This window comes from Nicotiana sylvestris, chromosome 12, assembly GCF_000393655.2.
Source record: "Nicotiana sylvestris chromosome 12, ASM39365v2, whole genome shotgun sequence".
NCBI lineage: Eukaryota > Viridiplantae > Streptophyta > Magnoliopsida > Solanales > Solanaceae > Nicotiana > Nicotiana sylvestris.
In genome coordinates, this window is record NC_091068.1 from 98,308,255 (window position 1) to 98,333,348 (window position 25,094).

At 36.5% G+C, this 25,094-nt stretch overlaps 3 protein-coding genes across 3 annotated transcripts; 2 read left to right on the forward strand and 1 right to left on the reverse strand.

Moving 5' to 3' along the window:
* Positions 1-2,250: 2,250 nt before the first annotated feature.
* Positions 2,251-3,558, forward strand: LOC138883432 (uncharacterized). The gene is made up of 4 exons (XM_070164119.1): positions 2,251-2,710; positions 2,955-3,125; positions 3,172-3,247; positions 3,480-3,558. The coding sequence occupies exons 1-4, from the start codon at positions 2,251-2,253 to the stop codon at positions 3,556-3,558; spliced, it is 786 nt and encodes a 261-aa protein (XP_070020220.1).
* A 5,040-nt stretch (positions 3,559-8,598) lies between these two features.
* LOC104221373 (probable GPI-anchored adhesin-like protein PGA55) lies at positions 8,599-12,584 on the forward strand. The gene is made up of 5 exons (XM_009772437.2): positions 8,599-8,687; positions 8,799-8,982; positions 9,605-9,996; positions 10,229-10,308; positions 12,166-12,584. The coding sequence occupies exons 1-5, from the start codon at positions 8,599-8,601 to the stop codon at positions 12,189-12,191; spliced, it is 771 nt and encodes a 256-aa protein (XP_009770739.1). The 3' UTR covers positions 12,192-12,584.
* Positions 12,585-12,830: 246 nt separating this feature from the next.
* Positions 12,831-18,191, reverse strand: LOC104221372 (cycloartenol-C-24-methyltransferase-like). The gene is made up of 14 exons (XM_009772435.2): positions 18,121-18,191; positions 17,929-18,020; positions 17,477-17,543; positions 17,018-17,091; positions 16,826-16,910; positions 16,634-16,689; positions 15,625-15,679; positions 15,350-15,397; positions 15,182-15,265; positions 14,941-15,057; positions 14,780-14,863; positions 14,332-14,457; positions 14,061-14,158; positions 12,831-13,298 (listed from the first exon to the last, which is right to left on the reverse strand). The coding sequence occupies exons 2-14, from the start codon at positions 18,009-18,011 to the stop codon at positions 13,241-13,243; spliced, it is 1,035 nt and encodes a 344-aa protein (XP_009770737.1). The 5' UTR covers positions 18,012-18,020; positions 18,121-18,191; the 3' UTR covers positions 12,831-13,240.
* Between the last annotated feature and the right edge of the window lie 6,903 nt (positions 18,192-25,094).

Here is a 25,094-nt window from a genome sequence, read left to right on the forward strand (position 1 = left end):
TGACTCTACAGGTGTTTGCATTGAATGCTAAGAAGAAGTAATAGTTTGAACAATCTTCCTCCGCTTGATCCTGAGCCCGAAAGACTTTTTCACAAGTTAAGAAGGGAGGCAGAAGTGAGAGAAAGAACTGCAGAGTAGGAAATCATAATCCAACCATAGCCATTCGATATGGCAGAGAATGATGAGAGACCGATGATTGAGTCTGCAAGGTCTAGTCTTGCAAACATGACTCAGGCTATAGTGAATCCTGATGTAGCTAGGCACTTCGAGCTGAAGTAGTACATGGTACAACTGATTCAATCCACAGGGAAATTTGTGGGTTTGTCGACTGAAGATCCTCAAAGGCACATACAGAATTTTTTGGAGATTACTAATACATACAACTATCCGAACGTCTCCAAGGATTATGTCAGACTAACCTTGTTTCCTTTTTCTCTGTTGGGGGAAGCAAAGGAATGGTTGAACAAAGAGCCAACAAACTCAATCCGCACACGGGACGACCTAGCACAGAAATTCCTCATTAAATTTTTTCCCACAAAGAAAACAAAGTCATTAAGAAGTCAAATTCTGGGTTTCAACATAAAGATGGTGACTCTTCGTCAAGCCTGGGAGAGATATAAAAAGCTACTCAGAGATTTCCCGCATCACTGTCAAATTGATAAAGTGTTAGGTTATACTTTTGTGGATGGGTTGGACGAGACCTTCAAATTGAGCCTAGACTCAGCTTGTGGAGGAAGTTGCATGCAAAAACCATACAGTGAGATTCAAACTCTACTAAATAATTTCATTGCAAACGATCATAATTGGCAAGTTGAGGGTGAACCAAGAAGGATGATAAGATAGAAAGAAGCAGGTACACTCGAGCTGGATGAGATGTCAGCCATGCGAGCAGAGATTGCTAAACTGACCAACCAAGTGGCTAAGATGGCAATGGGTCAAGGGCATCAGATGCAGCATGTGCAAGGGATGGCTATATATTGTGAAATTTGTAGAGATGGTCATACGAGTGACCAATGTCCGGTGAATCCTGAATCTATTTATTTTGTGGGAAAGCAGGGTAGAGGTCCAATGAACCAGAATACACAATATGGGAAAAACATATAATTCCAACTGGCGGAACAACTCGAACTACTCTTGGGGTGGAAATCAGGCTAGTCAAAATAAATACAGACCCCAAGGAAACTATAATCAGCTCCAAAGCCACCCCAACAGGTAGAAGAAAGCACCAATGATATGTTGAAAAAGCTATTAATTGACAATCAGCAACTTCAAACAGCTAGCAATTGAGGATTGAATTTCGAAATATAGAGAGACAGGTTGGGCAGTTATCTGGACATCAAAATACCCGCCATGCACGGGCCCTTCCAATTGATACAGAGAAGAATCATCAAGTAAATGCTGTAACTTTGAGGAATGACAAAGAATTGGAAGAGGTACCTAAAAGAAAGAAAAAAAGTCACTATTGAAGGTGAACTGGTTCCTAAAACGGTGGGGGGAAACTGAGAACAAAACTGAGAAAAGTGAAAAGACTCCAGTTGCAAGGCCACCACCTCCCTTCCCATAAAGATTGAAGAAGAAAAGTGATGATAGAATGTTCAATAAATTTCTTGATATGCTGAGCCAAATTCAACTGAATCTCCCGTTAGTTAATGTGTTACGTGAAATTCCAAAATATACTAAGTACATCGAGGATATTGTGGATAATAAAAGAAGATTGACAGAGTTTGAAATAGTAGCACTTACTGAAGAGTGCACATCACAAAATCAAAGGAACTTGCCCCATAAGTTGAAGGATCCTGGGAGTTTCACCATCCCTATGCTAATTGGTGAGGTAATGTGAGACAGACTCTTTGTGATTTGGGGGCTAGCATAAATTTGATACCCCTCTCGGTTTTCAGTCAATTGGGTTTGGGGGCCCCAAGTCCAACCACTGTCATGTTGCATCTTGCTAAATAGATCTATTAACCATCACGAGGTGGTGATAGAAGATGTGCTGCTACAGATTGAGCAATTTATTCTTTCGGCGGATTTTATTATATTGGACTATGAAGATGATGAACACGTCCCTATTATTTTGCGACGAACTCTCTTAGCCATTGCCGATGCTATGCTAAAAAGTTCGTGATGGAAAAATAATTCTACGAGTTGATAATATGGAAGCGGTCTTTAATGTGTATAAGGCAATCCAGCTCCCAAGTCACTATGAGGATCTAGCTATGATTGTGGAAAAAAGAAGAAGGAAAACACGATATGGGTGCATATCTGGATGACTCTCTAGAGAAAGCACTTATGTTGTTCGGCAACATTGACTTGGATGATGAGGTGAAAAAGATGGTGGATCATATGGATGCATGTGCCTACATCAAGGAAATGATCAATTTCGAGCCTCTAGATAGACCGACTGAGCCACCACCTAAGCCGTCCATCGAAGAAGATCCCAAATTGGAGCTCAAGCCTTTACCCTTTCACCTTCATTATGCTTATTTGGGTTCTAATGAAATTTTACCCGTTGTGTATCTTCTGGGTTGTCTGTTTTGCAAGAGGAAAAACTGCTTCGCGTGCTTAGAGAGCACAAGGGGGCGATTGTATGGACCATGGCTGACATTCATGGTATTAGCCCTTCATTTTGTATGCATAAATTCTCATGGAGGATGGGCAAAAACCAAGTGTGGAACACCAATGCCGCTTGAATCCAGTCATGAAGGAAGTGGTAAGAAAGGAAGTCATCAAGTGGCTAGATGCAGGAATTATTTTTTCCATCTCTGATAGCAAGTAGGTAAGTCCAGTACAATGTGTACCTAAAAAAGGTGGAATGACGGTAGTCATAAATGAGAACAATGAATTAATTCCAACTAGATTTGTCACAGCTTGGAGAATTTGCATAGACTACTAGAAATTGAATAATGCTACTAGAAAGGATCACTTCCTCCATCCATTCGTTGATCAAATGTTAGATAGTTTAGCTGTACAAGACTACTACTGTTTTCTTGATGGATATTCTGGCTATAACCAAATATTGATTGTACCAAAGGACCAAGAGAAGACCCCTTCACTTGTTCTTATGGCACTTACGCTTTCAAGAGAATGCCATTTGGGTTGTGCAATACACGTGCGACTTTTCAAAGGTGCATGATGGAAATCTTTACTCATATGGTAGAATTTTTTTTGAAGTACTTATGGATGATTTTTTGGTCTTCGGACCATCTGTTGATGAACTCTTAACAAATTTGAGTAAAGTGCCTGCCAGGTGTGAAACTTAGTGTTGAATTGTGAGAATTGCCATTTTATGGTAAGAGAAGGGATTGTACTTGGTCACAAAGTCTCCAAAGATGGGTTAGAGGTGGGCAAGGCAAAATTGGAAGCAATTGACAAAATGACACTTCCAATCTCTGTCAATGGAGTCAGAAGATTTTTGGGACATGGAGGTTTCTATTACAAATTTATTAAAGATTTCTCTAAGATTTCTACTCCCTGCTTAGGTTGCTTGAGAAGAATACGCCTTTCAAGTTTGATGAGCTTTGCTTGAAGGCATATGAGGAGCTGAAAAGAGATTGTTAACTACATCAATTATCACCGCCCAAGACTGGAGAGAGCCTTTTGAGTTGATGTGTGATGCCAGTGACACGGAAACTGAGGCCGTACTGAGTCAGAGGAAAAATAAAGTGTTCCACTCAATATAATACTGTAGCAAAACTCTAAACCCAACTCAGACAAATTACACAATTATAGAAAATGCTTTGGTAGCGGTAATATGGGCGTTTAACAAATTTAGGGCCTATTTGGTGCGAACTAAAATCATCGTCTACAAAGACCATGCAGCTATTAGATATTTGATTGAGAAAAAGGATGCTAAGCCTATACTAATTCATTGGGTTCTTCTTTTGTAGGAATTTGACGTGGAAATCAAGGATTGAAAAGGGACAGAAAATCAGGTAGCAGACTATTTGTCGCGCTTCAAAACTCACGCGCATGTTAATGAAGAGGGTGAGATTTAGGAAAGCTTTCCTGATGAGAAATTGTTAGCCGTCACAGCTGGCGCAACCCCATGGTATGCTGACTATGTGAACTTTATTGTAAGTGGGGTAATGCCCTCAAAGTTTATCGTTGTCACTCGATGGTAAGAGAAAATTCATGCATGATGTTAGATTTTATCTATGGGATGAGGCATTTTTGTTTAAGCATTATGCAGATCAGTTGGTGTGCCGTTGTGTCCCTGGGGAGGAGATAAATTGTGCTTCCAATTTTGCATCAATTTTTCTGTCACGTTCCTAGGCAGTGGTGTAAAAATAAAGGAACCAAGCAATAGGTATTGCATCTTGCACTTCTTGGCCTTTAAGTGAGGGATGTCATTTTATCTCCTTGGCATCACAAATTTCAGAATATAAAGGTCTTGCTCTTCATCTATACATCTCTCCAAAAGCTCGATCTCCATGTCTCCATCCAAACATAATGTAGAAAAATGATTAGAATGAGGACCAACATGCCCCAACTCCAAAACGTATTTATTTTTGACGTCCTCAATGATATATACTTTCTCAACCTAGGCATCATCCATAAGAACATGGTCTAATGATTGGTATTCTCGTTTTAGCTCCTTAATTTGGCCTAGAATATCTTTTTTTGCTTCACACAACTCATCACTAAAATTTTGGGCGTTACACGCATCAACCTTTGCACTCGAATCTGCATCCAAGTCGCGAATAAAGCTGCCAAATTGGTCAATCTCTTGTCTAAGATCTGTTCTTCCTTTTATCAGTTGTTCTGCCATATTTGAAAGTCCATCATGGAGAAACTCATGAAATTTTATCAGTTGAGCTTGTTCCTCTATCCAAGATTCGCTCACTATATCTACTTCTTCAAAATTATCTTTTTGTGGTAACTCGCTCTCTTTAGCCACTTCTTCTGCCTCGGTCTTCATTCTCATGATTGCTGCACTAATTCTTTGTATAGCCTTTTGACTTTCATCGTGTTGTTCGGCTACTTGCTTCATCATGTCCATAAATACGAGCAATGCCTTCCATATCCTCACTTCATTGCTCCTATCAAACTCATAAACATTATTAGAAACATCATAATAAAAGCTCTTAGAATGATAATAGGAATTAGGACAATCATTCCAATGGCCACCTTGACAACCACACACATTACAAAAATTCCACACATTAGATTGAGATACACAATTTTGCCACAAGCGTGGTCCTCCACAATATGGACAAGGATTGTCATAATAAGAATAACCAATATTCGACCAATTCTCATTCCAAGATGTCATGTCAACAAAGATAATAAAATATTAAACTAAGATTAAAAAAAACTTGAGTAGACAAAAAGTAGAAATCTAATATATTAGAATAGGTAATTTTTAAGTCCCCAACAACGGCGCCAAAAACTTGTTGCTCCCAAACGCACATGCAAGTATACGTGGTTGATAAGTAATATAGGATTGCAAGTCCAGATATCGTACTCACAGGGACTTGTGATTAACTATCAACTAAATTAAACCCAAATAATTAATCTATTCAAGCGAATCCTAGAGTATGAATATTTAACAAAAACTAATCTAGAGTAGCAAACTAAGAAATTAAAGAAAATAAGTCGGCAATATTAGAGACGAATTCAATGGGAGAAAATATTCCAGAGCTATGGGTTAGCTAACAATCCTGTTGAGTCTTCCACTTAAATTGTCTAATTAGTTTATCTGTTTATTGGTTGATAGGATTAATATTGCTTGTAGCCTTCTCCCGAAGTACCACTCAACTATTTATGCTAACCTAACCGCCTATATTCCTATGAAATTATGATTAACAAGAACACATTTATAATCCTGTATAGTAACCAAGCAACGCGATTGGTATATCCCTATCCTAACAGCAAATCCGTTCCCGATGCTCGAGCTCAAAATCTTGCTATACTCAATCTTATTTGCAATCTAGAATTCTCTCTCCCGAGTTCAATCTTAGATTCATAGATAGTATTCAATTGGTGACCAAGCAATCAAATAATTAGGCACAAGATTGAATAAATAAACCAATATGATAAAATAATAAGAACAATTCAAGCTTCAAACTACAACGTTCATACAACACCCAAAACTCTAGAACTAATGAACTATAAAATTAAAGGAAGATAAGAGAAGAAAAACTAGTTAGAATCCTCCTCCAAGCATGGTGTGTACTCTCCCTAGGTCTAAAGTATGTCAAAAGTTCGTCAAAATAATATTTTACATGTATTTATACCAAGTAGGGTCAGGCCCAAACGGAAATACCTTCTCCCACGCGAAATAGGAAAATAACTCTGTAAAAATTACACAGGCGCACTGCACGGGGCGATGCGCCACGCGGTGTGGTAGTTGACCTTATCAGGAACCGTGCAATTTCGAAGCAGGAGCAATATAGGCAGCCACGGAGCACCACGCACTGCGGCTGTATTTGGAAAAATATAAAACATGAAAGTTGTATCCCTTTTAAATAGCTTTCCAATGATATATTGTGGAGCCCAAACAGAATTTTGAGTGAAAAGTTATGTGTAAGTTACTGGACAATGCGCAATATGCCTGCTCGATTCTTCGTTTTGTTCTTAAAGTGTACTATCATCCGTTGATCCCCGAACGCAATCCTGGCTTAATCTTTTGGGCTTCTACTCAGACTTCAAAGCTCCATATAACTCGAATTAGCTTCATAACATTTACATCACTCGGAATCACTCCTACAAGGCATAAAACACATAATTAATGCAAAACACTAGCGATTAAAGCTCGAACTCAATTAAAGTGCAGTAAATTAGAGTGCGATAAGCGAATAAAATGCATAATTATAGCCTACTATCACGCGTATACTTATGTGTGTGTTTGGACCCAACAATAATACATGTATAATAAGTGTATAATTGTGGCTTTTTGTGTAAGATCCTGAAAAAGAAAAAGAAAAAAGAGAAGGGGAAAATTAAGCGAAAAATTGCAAAAACAGGTCTATGGGCGTAATCTAGTAAGAGAAATTTTCATAAAACACCATCTTTTAGTAGTAATTAGCCATCTATAGATACCATTTGCTATATTACGGATTATAGATACCTTTTCTGTGGTTATAAGATGTATTTGATGTATTTAAGTTATTGTATTCATGAATACAGTAGCAAAAATAGGCGTGAATTAGGGAAGTACAGCTAATCAGTTGTTGTATTCGAGTGTATTCGAATGTATTCATGGAGTGAAATATGGGGTTACAACTGGACAAATTATTGTATTCGATTGTATTCACAGTGTGAAATAAGGGATTACACTATTTTTAAAACGGAACGTGAATCAATTAACATAATAGACTCCTAATATAACTCAACAAACTCAATTATAATACACAAATTTTGTATTTTCAGTTATAAAAAAGATTCTCAACCGAAAAATACCTCAAAAACATAGCAATCTTCAGAGAAATTATATAATACATCTGAATACATAAATTATATTAATTAAAAAAAATATATGAATACATTCATGGCATATAGCGAGATAGTGAATACAATGAAATATATAGAATACAGCGGGATACATTGAAATACAATAAAAAAAAAGACAGTGAATACAATGAAATACATGGAATACAACGAGATACATTGAATTACAATGAAAAAAAAGACAATGAATACAATAAAATACATAAAAATACATTGAAATATATTAACTTTGCTTTATCTCCGCGTTTAATGGAGTCCTCATCAAACCCAGCTTCACGCAGTCGCTTCCATATGACTTCATCTGTCAAAGGGGTTCTTGAACTTGAAACCCTACCTGACGCCGAAATAGGCGTTCGATTCACCGGAGTCAAAGCAAATCTCTCTGACCCAGGACTTGTCATTCTTGATTTCTCTACACTTTTGATGAAAATCAAAGATTCAACTTTTCTTAATCAATTTGTTGAATTCTTGCCTAATAAGCCCTTTTACTTTCCCACCGCAGCAAAAAAGAAGCAAAGAGTAACAATACGTCAAACTGAGACTGAAATTGAAACACTAACCCTGAATCATACTTCCACTTCCTATACCCATACATATGCAACTTCTAGCACTTATTCGTACAGTAGGCGCAAAGAAAAACGGCATAAAGGAAAGTCAAAGAGGACGAGTGGAGAGGATAAGCGCAAATGGGTTTATTCTACTCACGCTGTACTGATTTTCTGCTTCAACAAGACTTTTGTGAGCGGAAATTTTAATGGGATGGGGAAAGAGAATGTGATGTATCAAAGTAGAGAGAGAGAAAGAAAATAGTGTAACTGAATATCGTATTTAGTGGTTTAGGGCTAGGAGGTAACCAAAATTAAATATTTTGCTATAAACCTTAAAAGGTATCTATAGAATATAATTTTTTAAAATGGTATTTATTTAAAATAAATAAGGTGTTAACCTTTGCTATAGGAGGTAAAAATTCCATCTAGTAATTATATGGGCCTAACCCAAATTCAGTAACAATGTTTGATCCAAATATCTGAAACTGCAAAAGCTCACTCATATAGCTCCGAAAGCTTTAGACCAAAATTCAAATAATTCCCGTATCGCGCCATTTTCAAAATAGAAACAGAAAACAAAAACAACGTTCTGGAAGGAACAATGGAAGAAGCATTTCCCAGTAGAGGTGAACGTGAAGTTGCTTCTGCTCTTCTCCTTCTCTCAGCCATATCTCCCTCTCCTCTTTCAAAGTAAGACCGATTAATCTAAAGTCAAACAACGTTTCCATTTGCATTTAACATTTTCAATTACAGCGTTTGCTGATCACTGATCATCAGTCTGTCTTCTTCTGAGTATTGCAGAAGCAATAGCATAACTGAGATTTCGCACAAGGTAGCTCTGAGTAATACAACTTCGACTTCGAAAAGCAAATCATCGGATTCGTCAATTGTGACCGCTGTTGATGTCTCGTTCCCGGAGGATAGATCACAATCTCATCGTACGAAGATGATTGCTGCGTTTCGTGAGACTATAATGAAGCTTAAGGTGAAGGAGTTAATAAATTTGCTCCTTTACTGCTGTTATGCTTTTGTTTTCGTTGAATTCCAGTCTAGATTATGCTATAGCTCTGATATAAGCTACTGGAAATTTCATATTGAAGAAGATTGAGGTCTAATCTAGATCGAAAATTGCTTACCTATTCATAAACTCAACTAGATATGATCCTGTGGAACTCGTATAGCGTGAAGTAAAACGTGATTACGAGCTTTGTTTGATTTTACAATTTTTATGAGTTCAGTTGCAGTTTCTGATAAAATAGTCTGTCAGATTTGCGTTTGCGATTAGGATGAATACTTATTCATACGATGTATTCGTAGAGCTATTTTCAGTAGCGCTAATTGAGTTTCATCTATCATATGACTTCTGATTTTGAATTTCGTTCTTCCAGTTTACTGAGTTTCATATGCTTATTCCGTTTTCTCTAGATCTTCTGAATTTCAACGTTTATGAGATTAATGATTATTCTAATTCTGAATTCGTTTTATCAACTCTTATTACCTTGTAGAAGAGTTTACAATTCAGTTTCGTGTTAAATTTCTCTTCTCTTCAATCAAAATATGGTAACCAGATTTTTTTATTTTGAATTTATATTGGCGAAATTTTGCAGGTTGTGAGACAGCGACGATCGAAGAGCTTCTGTATTTCCAATTGCCGAAAAATTAGCTCAAGCAAGTCAGAAGTATCCACTTCTCTGACAAAGTTCTGCAGGTCTACTAAGGTTTCGGCCTCAGATTCTGATGCGAGTAAAATAACAGCTTCATCTTCGTCGTGTGTATCCATTGACTCTGTCTCCAGCGGCATCGCCACTTCGCGGGATAGAATGGGTCGGGAGAAGAGAAACAGATTGTTGGCTAACGAGTTCAAGCCGAATATTGCACCGGCTTACATACGCCGCCGAGCTGAAGCCATTCTCAGGGTTTTGTCTCACGAATCCGCTTCTGAAGTTAGGATTCGCCAGCTGATCGGCAATAGTCCTGATACTAGCAAAGCCTTAAGAATGTGAACCACCCTCCTCTCTCTCTCTCTCTCGCGCGCGCGCGCGCGCGTCTCAAAGTTTATATAGTTAAATGAATTCAAAACCTCAAAGATAGGAAAAGTTGTAACATTACTAATAGTAGAATGACATGAAATACTTTTAAACTTTCCAAAATACAAAGTTTGGAATGTAAGGGTTAAATGGATATAACCTGCTACTGATATTAGATTTATGAGGGATTGATTCAAAATGCAGGTTGCTGAAACAAGGAAAGGTGAAGAGGTCAGGGGAAGGAGGTCGCTCAGATCCCTATATTTACGTGGCTATTTCCCCAAGTAAGCAATGATGCATTAACTTTTTTAAAAAACTAATTATTAATTATAAGTTGAAAATGAAATTATCCATTGCTATTTTTGTGTTGGTGGTTCTTTTTTCGTTTTTTTCCTTCTTTTTGGCACCGTAAAGATAGAGCTCTTTTTAATTTTATATTTTGAGTTCATTTAGAAGCCAACAACAAATAAATGTATAATTAGTAATGTGGAAAAGTTGATTGATTGGAGCCAGTCAAATTCAGCGGATAAAATTGAGTTTTTAATTTAGTTACGCTTTACTCTTGTTCAGGTGGTTGTCGAAATGGCTACTTTTCCTGAAGCAGTATTTTATTCCTCGTAATATTCAGAAAATGTCTTATTCTTTAGAATATCCACCTAGAAAACAAATGATTAATTTCTTTGAAGTTTTTTTCTATTCACTTTTACCACCACTTTTTATTTTAACATAATTGGAGTCAAATTTTAGCTGTGTCATTAGGACGAAGAATGGATTTGCACTAAAAAAAGCGTCAACCTTAGGTTAATTGTGGTAAATATAAATAGGATATCTGATCCTATGTCTCAATTTATATACCTTTATTCTAGGACGGTCCGGAATATTTGAAATTCTTTACTAATAATATTATTCTCTATGACTCTCACCATGGGCGGCCCTTCCATAAAGTAAGTAAAGCAACCGCTTTAGACCCCATATTTGCGGAGGGCCCATTTGCTGTTACACCTAACAGACTATGTATAAGTTTAAAAAAGAGTTCTGTAAAGTAAAAAAGTTTGATTTCTTTACTTAACAAATATAGAGAAGAAGGATTTGCATGATTTCTACCAAGGAAATTGCACTTGAAATGAATATCGAACCTGAATTACATAAGAAACGTTTTATATATAAGAAGTAACAATTTGATGCGATTGTTGATAATGAAATCTCAAAATCTTTCGAAGAGTCCTTTAGAGTTGATTACTTTTTATACATAATAGACAAGACTATTTTTCCACTTCAACATAGATTTTGAACAATTCGAAGTATATAAAAATATTTTTGATTTTCTATTTGATAGTAAAAACTAAGATTACTAGATGATGGAAATTTGAAAAGATATTGCCTTAATCTTGAATGTTCCTTAAAGTATAATAATCAATTCGATATTGATGATTTAGATTTATTTTCTGAATTAAAAGTATTAAGAAAAATAGTACAATTAGAAGATAACAGTTTAATTGATACACTTAATCAAATAATTTTTTTTTCCAAATGCCTAAATTGCTTATGGAATAATGTTCATAACTCATGTTACCGTTGCTTCAACGGAAAGAAGTTTTCAAAATTAAAATTGATAAAATATTACCTAAGAATAACAATGTCACAAGAAAGTTAAATTGATTAGCTATATTGTCAATTGAGAAATACTTATTAGGAGTTATTGATTATAAGAAAATTATTAATAACTTTGTATCTAAGAAAAACTAAAAAAAAAAGACTGCAAATAAAAATAAAAATAAAAAGTTAAGGCCCCTCATAAAGTTTGGCTTTAGGCAACAAAATTTCTCACAACTCAGAGGAATTCAAATTTATTTAAATATTTAAAACTTTTTGTAATTAAGGAAATTGGGGGGGGGGGGGGGTTAGGAGTATTAAACTTGAATTGCTACCTCTTTTCATTTCCCTTCTCAATTGTGTTCATCAGTCTTAAATCACAAGCACCGGAAAGATAAGATGTAAAAAATGTATCGGCATGTTTATTTTTCTTAAAGAAGGTTTTGTTGCATTATCGTTGTAGGGAAATTCAGCGGACTTGTTATGGTGGCAAAACTCTCTCCACCTGTTTTAGCAATTTTTTGAGTTTCTTTCACGTTTTGCTGCAGATAACAAGCAAAGTAGACAGCTCTGAAAAGATCTTTTAATCAAGTTACTTATTCATCTTGAGTAAACAGTTTTTGTACAAGGGAGGGTGCAAATATACAAAACCACTCGATTGATTATATTAATGAGAAGAAGTTTAGCTCCCCAGCTTTCTTGAACCAGGTATGCCCATTGTTACCGAGCTTATCCACGCAAAATGTAGAGTTGTTTTGTATCTCTTACACTCTGGTAGAGAAATGGCCCTTTGACATGTTGGAAAGTTTGTTACAAGTATCTCTGTTCATGTATGTTAATGAAACAATATTTCTCTTTTATGTTTTGTGTGGATTATTTTCTTTACCATTCCGGAAGAGATGTCAAAATCACTTTTTATCTAGGACCATTTAGCAGTTGATTTTCATTTTGTCTGCGAGTTTGTTGCCTCTGGGTTCATTTGGTTCTAAAGCTTGCCTGCAAGAGTTTAACTAATAAGGTGATCTTTCTTCGCATTGATTCAAGATATGAAGGGATAATATTCGTTTCCATATGTTATCTATAAGAAGCGCATCTTAAGGATAAATGTTAGGGTCTATTTTATTTGTAAAGAATAAATGCGCTCATTTCGTATTAGTAAAATAAAAACTCTTCCACTAATTAGGATGAGGTCCGTCTGATCAGATCGTGCACATGCAAGAAAATAACTTCTATCCCCTGAAATACAAGCAAACACAAGTCGTTCTTTGTTGTCAACCATAATTCCATACACTCGTACGTGGAACTCCAGCATTCTTAATTAAAAACTCAAAAGCAGCTCATGTTCTCAAACCCAGAAAAGAAAAAATATATACTCTATGTGATCTGTCATATGACTGATCTTGCTTCCTCAAGGATCTTTACTTCCATTTCTTTTTGTTTATTGACTGTCCCGTGCCAACCCTCCTCCACCCGTCCAAAAAAGTGAGAAAAACTGAGATAAGGGGGGGGGGGGGGGGGAGAATAAAAGCAAATTGAAAAGCCAGTTCAGACTCAAAATATACCAATTCACTGGACATTATATATGTAACCTTTACTGTATTGAGGATGAATTAGCTTAATAGATCAGTTGGCAGAAGGCTTCCTTGCCAAGAAGAAATACATTGGAGTGAAAATGCCTTCCCTGCATCAACCCAAATTGTGGAAAGGATTACTATTGGGAGCAACATTTTAAAGAAATATCCATTTACAAACTGCAACCAGATTTAAGGTTGATTACCTCACTATAGAGTCAGTTCAACAACCTACATCACAGTTGGCATTATTCGTATGTCTAACAAATTTGAGAATTGATCACTAGGGCAAAACGCGTGAATAACTTATCTACTTGAATAAATTATAGGCCGTGCAGTAGCTTGACAGAATTAGTTATATCATTAAGGCCAATGATCTACAAGTGAAAGACACTGCTGAACGAGTTTGTATATTATCATTTATATAAGCTAACAACTTAATTATGCAATTCATTGTCAAAAATTGCACCAAACTGGATAATAATTAGCTTATATATTGGATACAAATTACAAGCTTATCCTTAACCTAAGTAAGTTGTCAAAAGGACTAATTTAGCTTCAGCATCTATCTGGGATATTGTAGGTTACTTAGCCAGATTTTCAGATAAAGTGGAAGGAAACAAGTCATTGCATGTCAAAGAATTACTTATAAACTGATTCCAAAGCATTTTTCCCTGCGGCCTCTACTTAATTTCCATTCTATTGGAGACATTTATTTTAGGTCGTCAAAGGTCTAGTTGTCCTACCATTGATCAATCTGTTCATTCAGTTAATGATATTTTCAATTTAAAAAAAATTCTGGAGTGTTCAATTTCTTCTATTTGATAAATAAGATGAAAACAAAGTAAACAAAGCAAGCAGGTCTCACTTACTTTCCACCTTCAACAAGTGCATCTGCAGCTTGCTCCAGGATGGCTTGAACCTTTTGGCTTCCTTCAGGGGCGAGCCCGACTCGCTCTAATATCTTGACCTAAACAGAATGAAATCCAGGCAAGTTCAATAATTTGACGACATTACATTTCCTTAAAGTCAAGGGTTAGCCATTAATGAGCTAAAGAGATGAAAATAATGTAACAAAATCTTTTACATAATAAATCATAATTGGTAAACAACATTCATAAAATCAAAAACTTGTGATCTTACCATATTTCTGGTGAAAAAGCGTCCAACAACTGTCACGCGTACATTGCTTAAGGAGAAATGACTTTTGTCCAGAGGCAAATACCAAGGGAGAGGAGAGTCGATAGCAATATCCTTGTCCCAAATAATCTTTTGCATGAAGTGGAAATACAAACAAAGAAGATGTTAAAACATATCAAATTCATGCTATTCATTATTTCCCCTGTCATGTTATGAATAAGATAGCAACTGTAAACAAGAAATCTGACAAGGAAGAACAAAGTTTTGGATAAGAGGACGCTAATATTCCCCAGGTAAGTGGGATATGTTAAGATGTTTCAAGGGAATGAGTTGAAGCAAAGCTTATGTTATGGTTTAAAAACTAGAAAAAATGTGCTATCTGATCATAGAATAAAATAATAAAGGTTTTAAGTACTGTTAAAAATAGAGGTTCACAAGATAAGAAGCTCACCTCAAAACCTGCATGTTTCAGAGCTTCAATGCACTGTCCCATCGATCTGATGTCAGGAAGTCCATTACCAAGCTCTACCTCACGCTGTTTAATATGATCCATGTATGGAGTTAGCAGCACAATAAAAAGATAAGAAATTTGAGTATAAGAAGATTGGATACCTTGATCCTCCGGTGATTTGCATTATTAGGATCAAAGAAATCGGTGATACACCATTCATAATTAGCAAAGTATTGGCCAGGCTTCAACACTCTGAATATTTCCTTGTAGCAATCAAACTAGTCATCCACAACATGTTGTGAAAACTGAAACCGATCAATTATAGGTTCTAATATTCAGGTGAATCAGAGAGATCCAGAGAAAATTCACGAAAAAGCCAGTAAATGTTCTGCAAGGGCTTACCACATCTGGGGCATGACACGTAGCTTCTATGGCAAAAATTCCATCAAAACTGTCGTCAGCAAATGGCATTCTCATGAAGTCGGCCTACATTTTTGAGAATGAAGTGCGATGAGAAGAAAAAATACTACTCTTTGATGGTAGAATAAAAAACAAAACCAGTCACATTACCGTCACATAATTGCAGGTGTTGTCAACTCCTGCAATACGGTTCAGTTCCTGCAAAGCAACCAATACAATAGTTGAAATCCAGTTCAAGCACAACTAAGATAATAAATAAATGAGAAAGAACAAAAACTATTATATCGCCATGAAAGTGACTTTTGATACAGTATTTCAGTGGATGGAAAATCCCTAAATTCTTTCCACCCACCCCCCACTCTCCCAAATATAAAATAAAAAAATAAAGTTGAGCACACACACGCATACTCACAAACAATACTTACTTTTCCTCGTGTTACTTGATATTCATTGTTGTTGATTCCAGTAACATATGTACCGCTATAAAAGGTAAATAGTATCAGATAGCCATGTGGAAATGGACAAACTTACACAACAACAAACAACAAACAACAGTTAAGAAGAATAATACTAGTAACACTATGTACTGTAGATCTCTTTTAGCCCCAATGGTAAGTAATTGAGAAAGAGAAGAGCTCTTCCCTACTAGCTAGAGCATTTCCTGCAGCACGTGGCTAGAAGGCAGGACTAAGTTTTCTTCAAACCTCTTTTCAAAACTAAGTAGCATTCGCTAGAGTACTACCAATAAAGAATCCTCTATGCCAAATAATGCTTAAAAGATCCCATATCAATGTAAGTGTGACGGGAGGAGTTCAAACTTTGAATTTTAAGCATCAAGATTATTTTAGTGATTTCCAGTCGGTAGTATGTTAGATTTGGTCCAACATAGTCATTTAGATGACGCAAGATTGGAAAAGAAAAGAATAATATCTTTCCTTTGGTTCAATGAGAGATAGACTACGTAAGATATGGTGATAATTGATTGGTGCTTAGGGTGTCTTCGTGAAGCTATTAAACAGTAAATGTATATTAAGTTTTTTTTCTCCTTTTTATTTGCACATCCCAGGTGAAGCCTACTAAATAATAACTCTTGAATTAGGTATGGCTTTGAAATAGCAGCCAAATGGATAACAACAAGCTGTAAATAGATGTTATGTGGTTCTATAATCTTCCATAGTGCGGATGCTAAGACGAACCAAGGATTCAGCTCTTCTACATCACAACTTGGACACTTAATATTAAGCAAACAACAAACTACTAACAAAGGATGAAGAGATGGGATACAAAACAAAAACGATTTCAAGCTGTCAAGATATATATAAAAACATTTTCAGCTGAAGAGTATGACTAGATTTTCAGATAAAGACACATGCTTGAGCAATCGTAATTCATACTATTCTAATAGCCGCTATGAAATACAGAGCTGACTTTTACCTAAATCTGGCAATTTCTCTTAAAGGGCCACCAATTCCACATCCAACATCCAAAACCTGTCAATGAAACAAGGAATTCTTTTCATGGTCCACTTGCTAAATGAGACCTGGCTGACCAACTTGAACCAAAACCAACACGAGAAAAGGAGAGAGTAGCAGAAAAAGAACACATCCATAATACGATGAAGTAGACCTTTTGTCCTTGCTTTAGCCCTAATTGCAGAGCAAGAAAGTGTTCATGTCGTCTGATACTTTCTCGAAGTGATTCCCCTTTCCATCTGTAATAGCAAGGAAGCTACAATAATTACTAGTCCTCTTTTGCTAATTATCATGGATTTCCAAAGAAAAGTGAAAGAAGAAAACAATACACCGGTGGAGTACCTACCTGGGAGCAAAATGGAAAGATTCACCCCAACCATACTCATAAAAGCTTGTTGCTAGATCATAATATTTGTTAACCTGTAAACAAAGAACTATGAATTAACTACTGAGTTTTTGGATAATTGAAGTCCTATAGAAAAGCCACAAATGGGATAGGCATGCCTAACCTATCAATAGAATATCAAAATCCTACCAGCAAAGGGCAAAGGACGGACCTAGATGGACGCGAGGGGGTTCAATTGAATTCCATTCATCCGAAATTATGCCGTGTAAGTGGGCTAAATGATATATATATATATATCGATCGTTGAATAACCTTGACATACAGAAAGATTCTAGAATAGTGGTAAAGGGGGTTCAAAATTTCAGGTGTGATATTCTTATAGTTTTAATCCCCTTGTTAAAAATTTTTGGCTCCGCTGTTAGTTCTTTAACTGTTTGATTATATCTTCTCAAATCTTACCATATCAATGTAGTTGGCTTTCCTCTCTTCCTCCGCTTCTCCATCACAGGCATGATATTTTTCGTACCTAAAGTAATTTATAACTTATTATTACATGTGCAAAACGAAAATCCACATGCCTATTAAAATGAAAAGAGAAATAGGTTGCAAAATAAAGTACAAAGAACAGACTATTTAAAGCTGTGAATCCTTCAGGCTCAGGATAATATCAGTAAAGATTGTGCATTAACTTTTCTCTTTGAACAATTAATAAAACTGATCATACAAAATACTATAAGAAAGTTTGAAATAAAGGAAATGCAACAATAGGCATATTTATTTAAGTACTTAACTGGACAGGATGAGATGGAATAAAACCATTTTCAGCACTAAATCAGCAGTGAATGATTGAAATTTAAGAATCAACATTAAATTTGAAGCTACAAAAAGTATGATCAGGAATGAAATTTTACTTTTCAAAAGCTGAAAGTACTTCTTTCTTCTCAATCTTGCCACCAACCCCAGAAGCCAGATCAAATGTCCCAGTTTTTGACATCTGTCGTTCCTACACACAAAAGAAAAATATCCATCTTCAGAATTACATACACAAAACAAAGGAACTTCAAGATTCTGAGTTAGAATAACAGTTAGCATAAAGATATTACAATAAGATTAAAATAATTGGGAAAGCAGCTGAAACGAGTATCTCATTTCCCGGGCACAATATATAAGCAAGAGACCCGTTGACTTGGGTTGGTGGTCAACAACACAATTTGGGGACAAATTCAAAAATAGCCAGATTTACAAGTGGTCATTTAAAAATAACCACATTTTTAAAAATTATCGAAATTTAGTTAGTTTTCATGTAAAGATAAATCTGAATGAAAACACTGTTCAAAATCCGGAAAATACTCCAGCATAACTGGAACTCCAGTATATTTTGCTGGAACTCCAACAAAGTATACTCGAGTTTCAGTATATTATACTGGAGTTTGGAGTTCTAGTATACTTTGCTGGAACTTATACTGGAGTTCCAGCAAAGTATACTGAACTCCAGCAAAGTATACTGAACTCCAGTATATTATACTGGAGCCAGCAAAGTATACCGGTCCAGCATAATATGTTGGAAGTTCATATACAGGTGCACCGAACTCCAGTATATTATGCTGGACCGATCTCTGTTGCAGCAAAATAGTGGCTATTTTTCAATGACTTGGCAAACGCTGACTATTTTGGAATGACATATTTCGAGCTTTAGAGTCTCTTCCACAATTAGGGAGGAAGAGGGGATCTTTTGGTAGAAATGGCGTGGGATAGCTACTTTTTAATATGATATTTAGTTTTTATCCAGTATTTTTAATGCTGAGCAACAACAGCCACAAATCTATTAAAATTAATACGAAAAGACGTTTTTACCCTTTCTTCATGAGTGTCGTGTAAATGTTAAGGACACCAGTTAAGGACGCCATGTCTTTAACATTTACACTGCACATATGAAGTTAAGGACATGACAGGACACTTTGTCCTTAATATTTACACATCATTCATGAAGTTAAGGACACTCTATCCTTAACATTCTGCACACATGAAGTTAAGGACACCATGTCCTTAACATTTACACTGCACATATGAAGTTAAGGACATAAGGTCCTAAAGTTTAACAACAGAAGGTGCAAATACAAGTTAAGGACATTATGTTCTTAACATTTACACTGCACACATAAAGTTAAAGACGCCATGTCCTTAATATTTACACTGCACGTATGAAGTTAAGGACATGATAGGACATTTTGTCCTTAATATTTACACAACATTCATGAAGTTAAGGACATGGCCTCCTTAATAATTACACAGCACCCATAGGAGTATTTTCGTCCGGGCGAATAAAAATTTATTAAGCACTGACTAAAGAGTAAATACATTTTAAACAGTAGCGAAAGAATAAATACATTTTAAACCGTGGCTAAAGAGTAAAGACATGCTAACTATGCACTTCCCCAATCTTTCGGGGCTTTTTCCACAGAGGTCATCGTGGGCCGTTGACCCGCGTCAACAGTCAAGTTCAAACTCAATGGACCGGTCGCTGAGATTACCAATTTCCAAATTTTGTAAAGAAAAAAGTAGATAGTTTTTAATGTTAAGTGAGCTTGAGTGATTGAACTTCTAGAAATTGTCGACTAATTTGAAACTACTGAAGTAGAAGAATTCACATGATTAAAATTATAGAGTACCATAAAATTGCATCCTGATGTGTAGCTTGTGTTTGATCAAATATTTGAATGTTGCTTTAAGAAATTAAGCAAAAAGTCAAAGATGAAAGTAAGAAGTGAAAGAGATAAGAATGTAGAGAGCGAGAAGAGAGTTATTCTTATTATTTTCAAGTGTATTTAATATCACTTCTCATCAACTATTTTTAGTATTATATAAAGGTATACAAAAAATGTCATAAACATAGCATTAAGCATTTGTGATCATGAAGGAAGTCATGAGGGTAGTTATGGAAGTATGAGAGTTATAATTATAAGTATTTGAGTAGTAAGAGCTATGGAAATAATAGAGAAGAGTAGTGGTTATTATCTCTTAGGAGTTGTCGACATCCACCATAATTTAATATATTATATATTACTCCTCTTTGGATGGTACTCAGTAAATGTCAAGCCTAACCTCGGTAGAGTAGTGACGAGGCAAGGTCAAAACATTTACTAGGATAAGAAAAATTGAACAAATATAGTGTAGTCAAAATAATGGAAGACGAGTATCACGATCCAGAATTCCCACCGTCAGGACCGTGATGACGCCTAACATTTCACTTGCTAGGCAAGCCAATGTTAGAACAGTTATCCATTTTTAACAGTTTAAATTAAATAATGAGAAAAAACTGAAATACTGAAATAATCCAAAGTAAAAATGTGAAAGCTAAAACAGCCAAACGTCTACTAAAATCCCTGAACCTGGTGTCACAAGTGCACGAGCTACTAGAATAGTACATACAATGGTCTGAAATAAATATAAAGCTGTCTGAAGGAAAATACACAACTAAATAAAAGGGAGGTGGACTCCAGGAGCTGGGGCCGCTGAGCAGCTGTACCTCAAGTCTCCGCAAAGTTGATCAATCTAAGCACGCTAATAGCTGCCGCTGGGACTGACTCCAAAAATTACACAAGAAGTGCAAAGTGTAGTATGAGTACAACCTACCTATGTACTCTGTAATTGTCGAGCCTAACCTCGACGAAATAGTGACGAGGCTAAGGCAGGTCACTCACACTACAATCTGTACGCAATATATAATAAAGACAGAAAAGGAAATATGGAACAAAATAAGACAGTCAACTGAAAATAATAGCTACAGCCTCAAGAAATAAGCCAGCGACGTTTAGAATTACCAACCCTTAGAGTTTCAAATAAAAATATCAAAAACCAACATAGCTCAAGGAAATAGAAACACATAGGTTGTTGCAGCGCGCAACCCGATCCCGTCGTACAACACAGAATCCTCCTAATTTCACCGTAAAAACATCAACAATGATAAACTATATATATATATATATATGTTGCGGCACGCAACCCGATCCACCATATAACAATATCATTATCATAATTCACCCTTATTTCATTGAAATAATCTACCCTTATTTCACATGTTGCGGCGTGCAACCCGATCCCACAGTATCAGTACAAGTTTATCCTTATTCCACCATATCAATCCATCCTTATTTCACCTGTTGCGTGCAACCCGATCCCATTATAGCAGAACCAATTACTCAATATACACAGTCAAATCAATAATTCAAATCACAAGAATCTTTACGATCAATAAATACCAAGCTGAACTAAAAAGGAAACCTCGTACAACATGGGAATGTGCAAGTAAGTCAGTTAAGGCAAGTAACGGTGAATCATGAAAATATGGAAGGATCTAACACTATTAATAGAAGAAAAACATTGATTATCAGGTAGCAAATAAGCATGGAAGGCATTTAGAGCATATAACATTTAAGACCGCGAAGGAGATAATTAAGGAAAAGCAAAAAATTAGGGAAAACAAGTAATTCGATGGCGTATAAGCACTCGTCACCTCGCATATACGCTGCAACACATGAAATTCACATAGCACATAGTCCGAGGGTTCCTAATTCCCTCAAGTCAAGGTTAAACTCAACACTTACCTCACTCTGCAATCAATTCAGAGCTCTACCAGGACCTTTTCCCTAGAACCCGCCTCCAAACCACTCGTATCTAGCCACAATTGACTCAATAATATCAAATATTGCTAAAGAAATCGATTAAAATGCATAAATTTAGAATTTCCAAAATTTCACCCAAAAAGTAAAAAATCGACCTCGGGCCCGCTTGGTCTAAACTTAAAATTTGAACCAAAACCCGATTATCCATTCACCCTCAATTCCGATTATATATTTTTTTTCGAAATCTTGCCTCAATTTGAGGTCTAAATTTCAATTTTACAAAAATCCCTAATTCTATCCAAACTCTCAATTTCTACCATCCTAGATTTTAGGTGAAAATCTTATGAAATGTAATGGGTAATTGAAAGGAAGTAGGTTAGAATCACTTATCAACAAATTGGGAAAGAAAACTCTTGGGAAAATCGCCTCTACGGTTTTTGTAGCGTTGAAATTTTGAAAGAATGGAAAAATCCCGTATTTGGTGTGTTTTTAATCACTAGGCGTCAGGTATTCATCGCATTCGCGTGAAACCTGACGCATTCGCGAAGAGGAAAGCCTCACTGGCTTACGCGATCGCGAGTTGATCTACGCGTTCGCGTAGGTTTATTCCCCTAGCCTCCGCGTTCGCGATCCCTGCATCGCGTTCGCATAGAACAATAGTAAAGTCTCAGCCTAGCCCATCCAATACTATAGTTCGCATGTATATGGACGCGTTCGCAAAGAGTAGTCCCCCACTGCTCCGCATTCGCGTAGAGTACCTTTCCCCCGGTCCTCACTTACCTTTCGCGTTCGCGTAGAAGCTTACACCAGACGCCAATAGATATGAAAAAAACCCAGAACTTTTCTAAGTTCAAAAAGTCCGTAGGCTATCCGAAACTCATTTGAGCCCTCGAGGATCCAAACCAATTATGCACATAAGTCGAAAAAACTCATACAAACTCGCTCACACGATCAAAACACCAAAATAACGCCTAGAACTACGAATTAGACACCAAATCAAATGAAATTTTCAAGAAAACTTTAAAACTTCTATTTTAACAACCAAACATCCGAATCATGTCAAACCAACTCCATTTCTCACCAAATTTGATGGACAAGTCACAAATATAGTAATGGACCTATACCAGATTCGAAAACTATAATACAAACTAAGTATCAATAAAATCAAACATTGGTCAATTCTTAAAAACCATTAAACCTTTAAACCTTCAATTTTTGACAAAAATCAATAACTTGAGCTAGGGACCTCTGAATTTGATTCGGGGCATACATCAGGTCCCAAATTACGATACAGACACACCGGGATTGTTAAAATATGGATCCGAGTCTGTTTGCTCAAAACGTTGACCGAAGTTAACTCAAATGAATTTTAAGGCAAAATTTCATATTTTATCAATTTTTAACATAAAATCCATCTGGAAAAATACCCAGACTGCGTACGCAAATTGAGAAAGTCTTAAAGAAGCTATTGGAGGCTTCAAAACACAAAATTAGGTTCTAAAACCCTAGATGACCTACCAGATCATCACAACGAGAAAATGAATGACAATAAAGCAGTTCAAAAATGTAAGCTAACAACAGAATTTAAAACAATAAAAGCAACTAGGAGTGAACACACGATAAGAACATCAATAAATAAATACGAACAAATCTAAGGCAAATGAAAAGAAAACAAAATCGTTAAACTAATTGTAACGACCCGACCGGTCATTTCATGAGTTACCGCTCTGTCTCTCCCATTTTTGCTTCTTATCGCATTGTTCAGCTGTATTATGTATTATCGGGTTGGTTGGTTCGGGTTCGGAGAGGTTTTGGTGAGGTTTGAGACACTTAGTCTCTTTTCGAGTAAGCTTAAGTTGGAAAGGTCAACCAGATGTTGACTTATGTGAAAAAGGGTTCGGATAGCTTCGGGAGATGATTTGGGATTTAGGAGCGTGATTGGAATGTGTTTTGGGGGTCCAGAATAGATTTAGGCTTGAATTGGCGAAATTGAAATTTTGGCGTTTTCCGGTTGATAGGTGAGATTTTGATATAGGGGTCGAAATGGAATTCCGGGAGTTGCAGTAGGTCCCTTGGGTCATTTGGGATGTGTGTGCAAAATTTCAGGTCTTTCGGACGTGGTTTGATAGACTTTTTGATCAAAAGCGGAATTTGGAAGTTTTTGGAATTCTTAGGTTTGAATCCGATGTGATTTGGTTGTTTCGAGGTTGTTTGAGGTGTTTTGAAGATAGGTATAAGTTTTGGTGGTGGTATATGACTTGTTCGTACTTTTGGTTGAGGTCCCGGTGGCCTCGGGGTAATTTGGATGGTTGACGGAAGATTTGAGTTTGGTTTTAGCAGCTGAAGAATTCCTATTGCTATCATAACCGCACCTACAGCTAGGGGACCGCAAGTGCGGACTCGCAGAAGCGGAGATGGAGCCGCAGATGTGGCTAAGAGGGGATCAGCTAGAACCGCAGGAGTGGCTAAGGGAGCGCACCTGCGGCAGCGCAGATGCAAGAATGTGACCGCAGATGCGGAAATGAACCTTTAAGGGAAAACCGCAGATGCGGAATCCCTGGGTCAGAAAGTACATAAACCCTCATTTGCGATCTTCAGCCTTTCTTCACAATTTTTAGATCAATTTTTGAGCTTTTTGGGAGATTTTGGAGAAGGAATCAGAGGGAACTTCATTGAGGTAAAATTGTTGATCATAAAAATCATTCCTATGGTGTTATTTCATTGATTAGGCTTGAAATTTATGGAAATTTGTGGGTAAATATTGAAGAGACTAGGGCTTGAGATTTTGGTACTTTTGATATGGATGATCTCGTAGGAGGATAAGGAGTTTATTGATGTAATTTTTATCGGATTCCGAGACGTGGTCCCGGGGGTCAGGTTTGGTTAATTTCGGGATTCATATTGTAATTTGATTACTTTCGAGTAGGCTTTGTTCCCTTAGCATATTTTAATGGTTATGTACTGATTTTGGTTAGATTTGCAGCATCCGGAGGCCGATTCGAGAGGCAAAGGCATCGTGAGCTAGAGTTTGGACCGGATAGAGGTGAGTAATGATTGTAAATGTTGTCCTCAGGGTATGAAACCTCGGATTTCACATTGTTATGCTATTTCAAGGTGACGCACATGCTAGATGACGAGCGTGGGGTTGTGCACTGTTAGGGATTGTGACTTAGTCCGTCCCGAATGACTGTTTTACTGCATATTTGATTGAAAACTGTTTGCTGTCATCATGTTTCGGGCTGAATGTCATATTTGGGCCTCGTGCCAACTGTTTTAGATCCTTAGGGGATTTTTACTACTATTCCTCACTGCTTTGACTTTATACTTGTACTCCGTCATGCTATATTCTATTATTTTCATAACTCAGCCATGTTTACTCTGTTTTGACATCTTAAATGATATTTTAAGCTGAGAATCATATTTTACTGTGCCCGAGTAGCTTTTAGAGATTTCTG

Bases quoted from the DNA above. Each gene is read 5' to 3' on its own strand.
- LOC138883432 (XM_070164119.1), top strand. From the start codon at position 2,251: ATGGGTGCATATCTGGATGACTCTCTAGAGAAAGCACTTATGTTGTTC. The intron at 2,711-2,954 runs GTAAGAAAGGAA...ATCAAATGTTAG, and splicing joins ATCCAGTCATGAAGGAAGTG to ATAGTTTAGCTGTACAAGAC. The intron at 3,126-3,171 runs GTGCATGATGGA...TTTTTTTTGAAG, and splicing joins ACACGTGCGACTTTTCAAAG to TACTTATGGATGATTTTTTG.
- LOC104221373 (XM_009772437.2), top strand. From the start codon at position 8,599: ATGGAAGAAGCATTTCCCAGTAGAGGTGAACGTGAAGTTGCTTCTGCT. The intron at 9,997-10,228 runs GTGAACCACCCT...TTCAAAATGCAG, and splicing joins ACTAGCAAAGCCTTAAGAAT to GTTGCTGAAACAAGGAAAGG. The intron at 10,309-12,165 runs GTAAGCAATGAT...GTTTTGCTGCAG, and splicing joins TTACGTGGCTATTTCCCCAA to ATAACAAGCAAAGTAGACAG.
- LOC104221372 (XM_009772435.2), bottom strand. From the start codon at position 18,011: ATGTCAAAAACTGGGACATTTGATCTGGCTTCTGGGGTTGGTGGCAAG. The intron at 17,092-17,476 runs GTAAGATTTGAG...CTTTGTTTACAG, and splicing joins AAGCCAACTACATTGATATG to GTTAACAAATATTATGATCT. The intron at 14,864-14,940 runs GTATCCAATCTT...CATATTAAACAG, and splicing joins CAAATCACCGGAGGATCAAG to CGTGAGGTAGAGCTTGGTAA.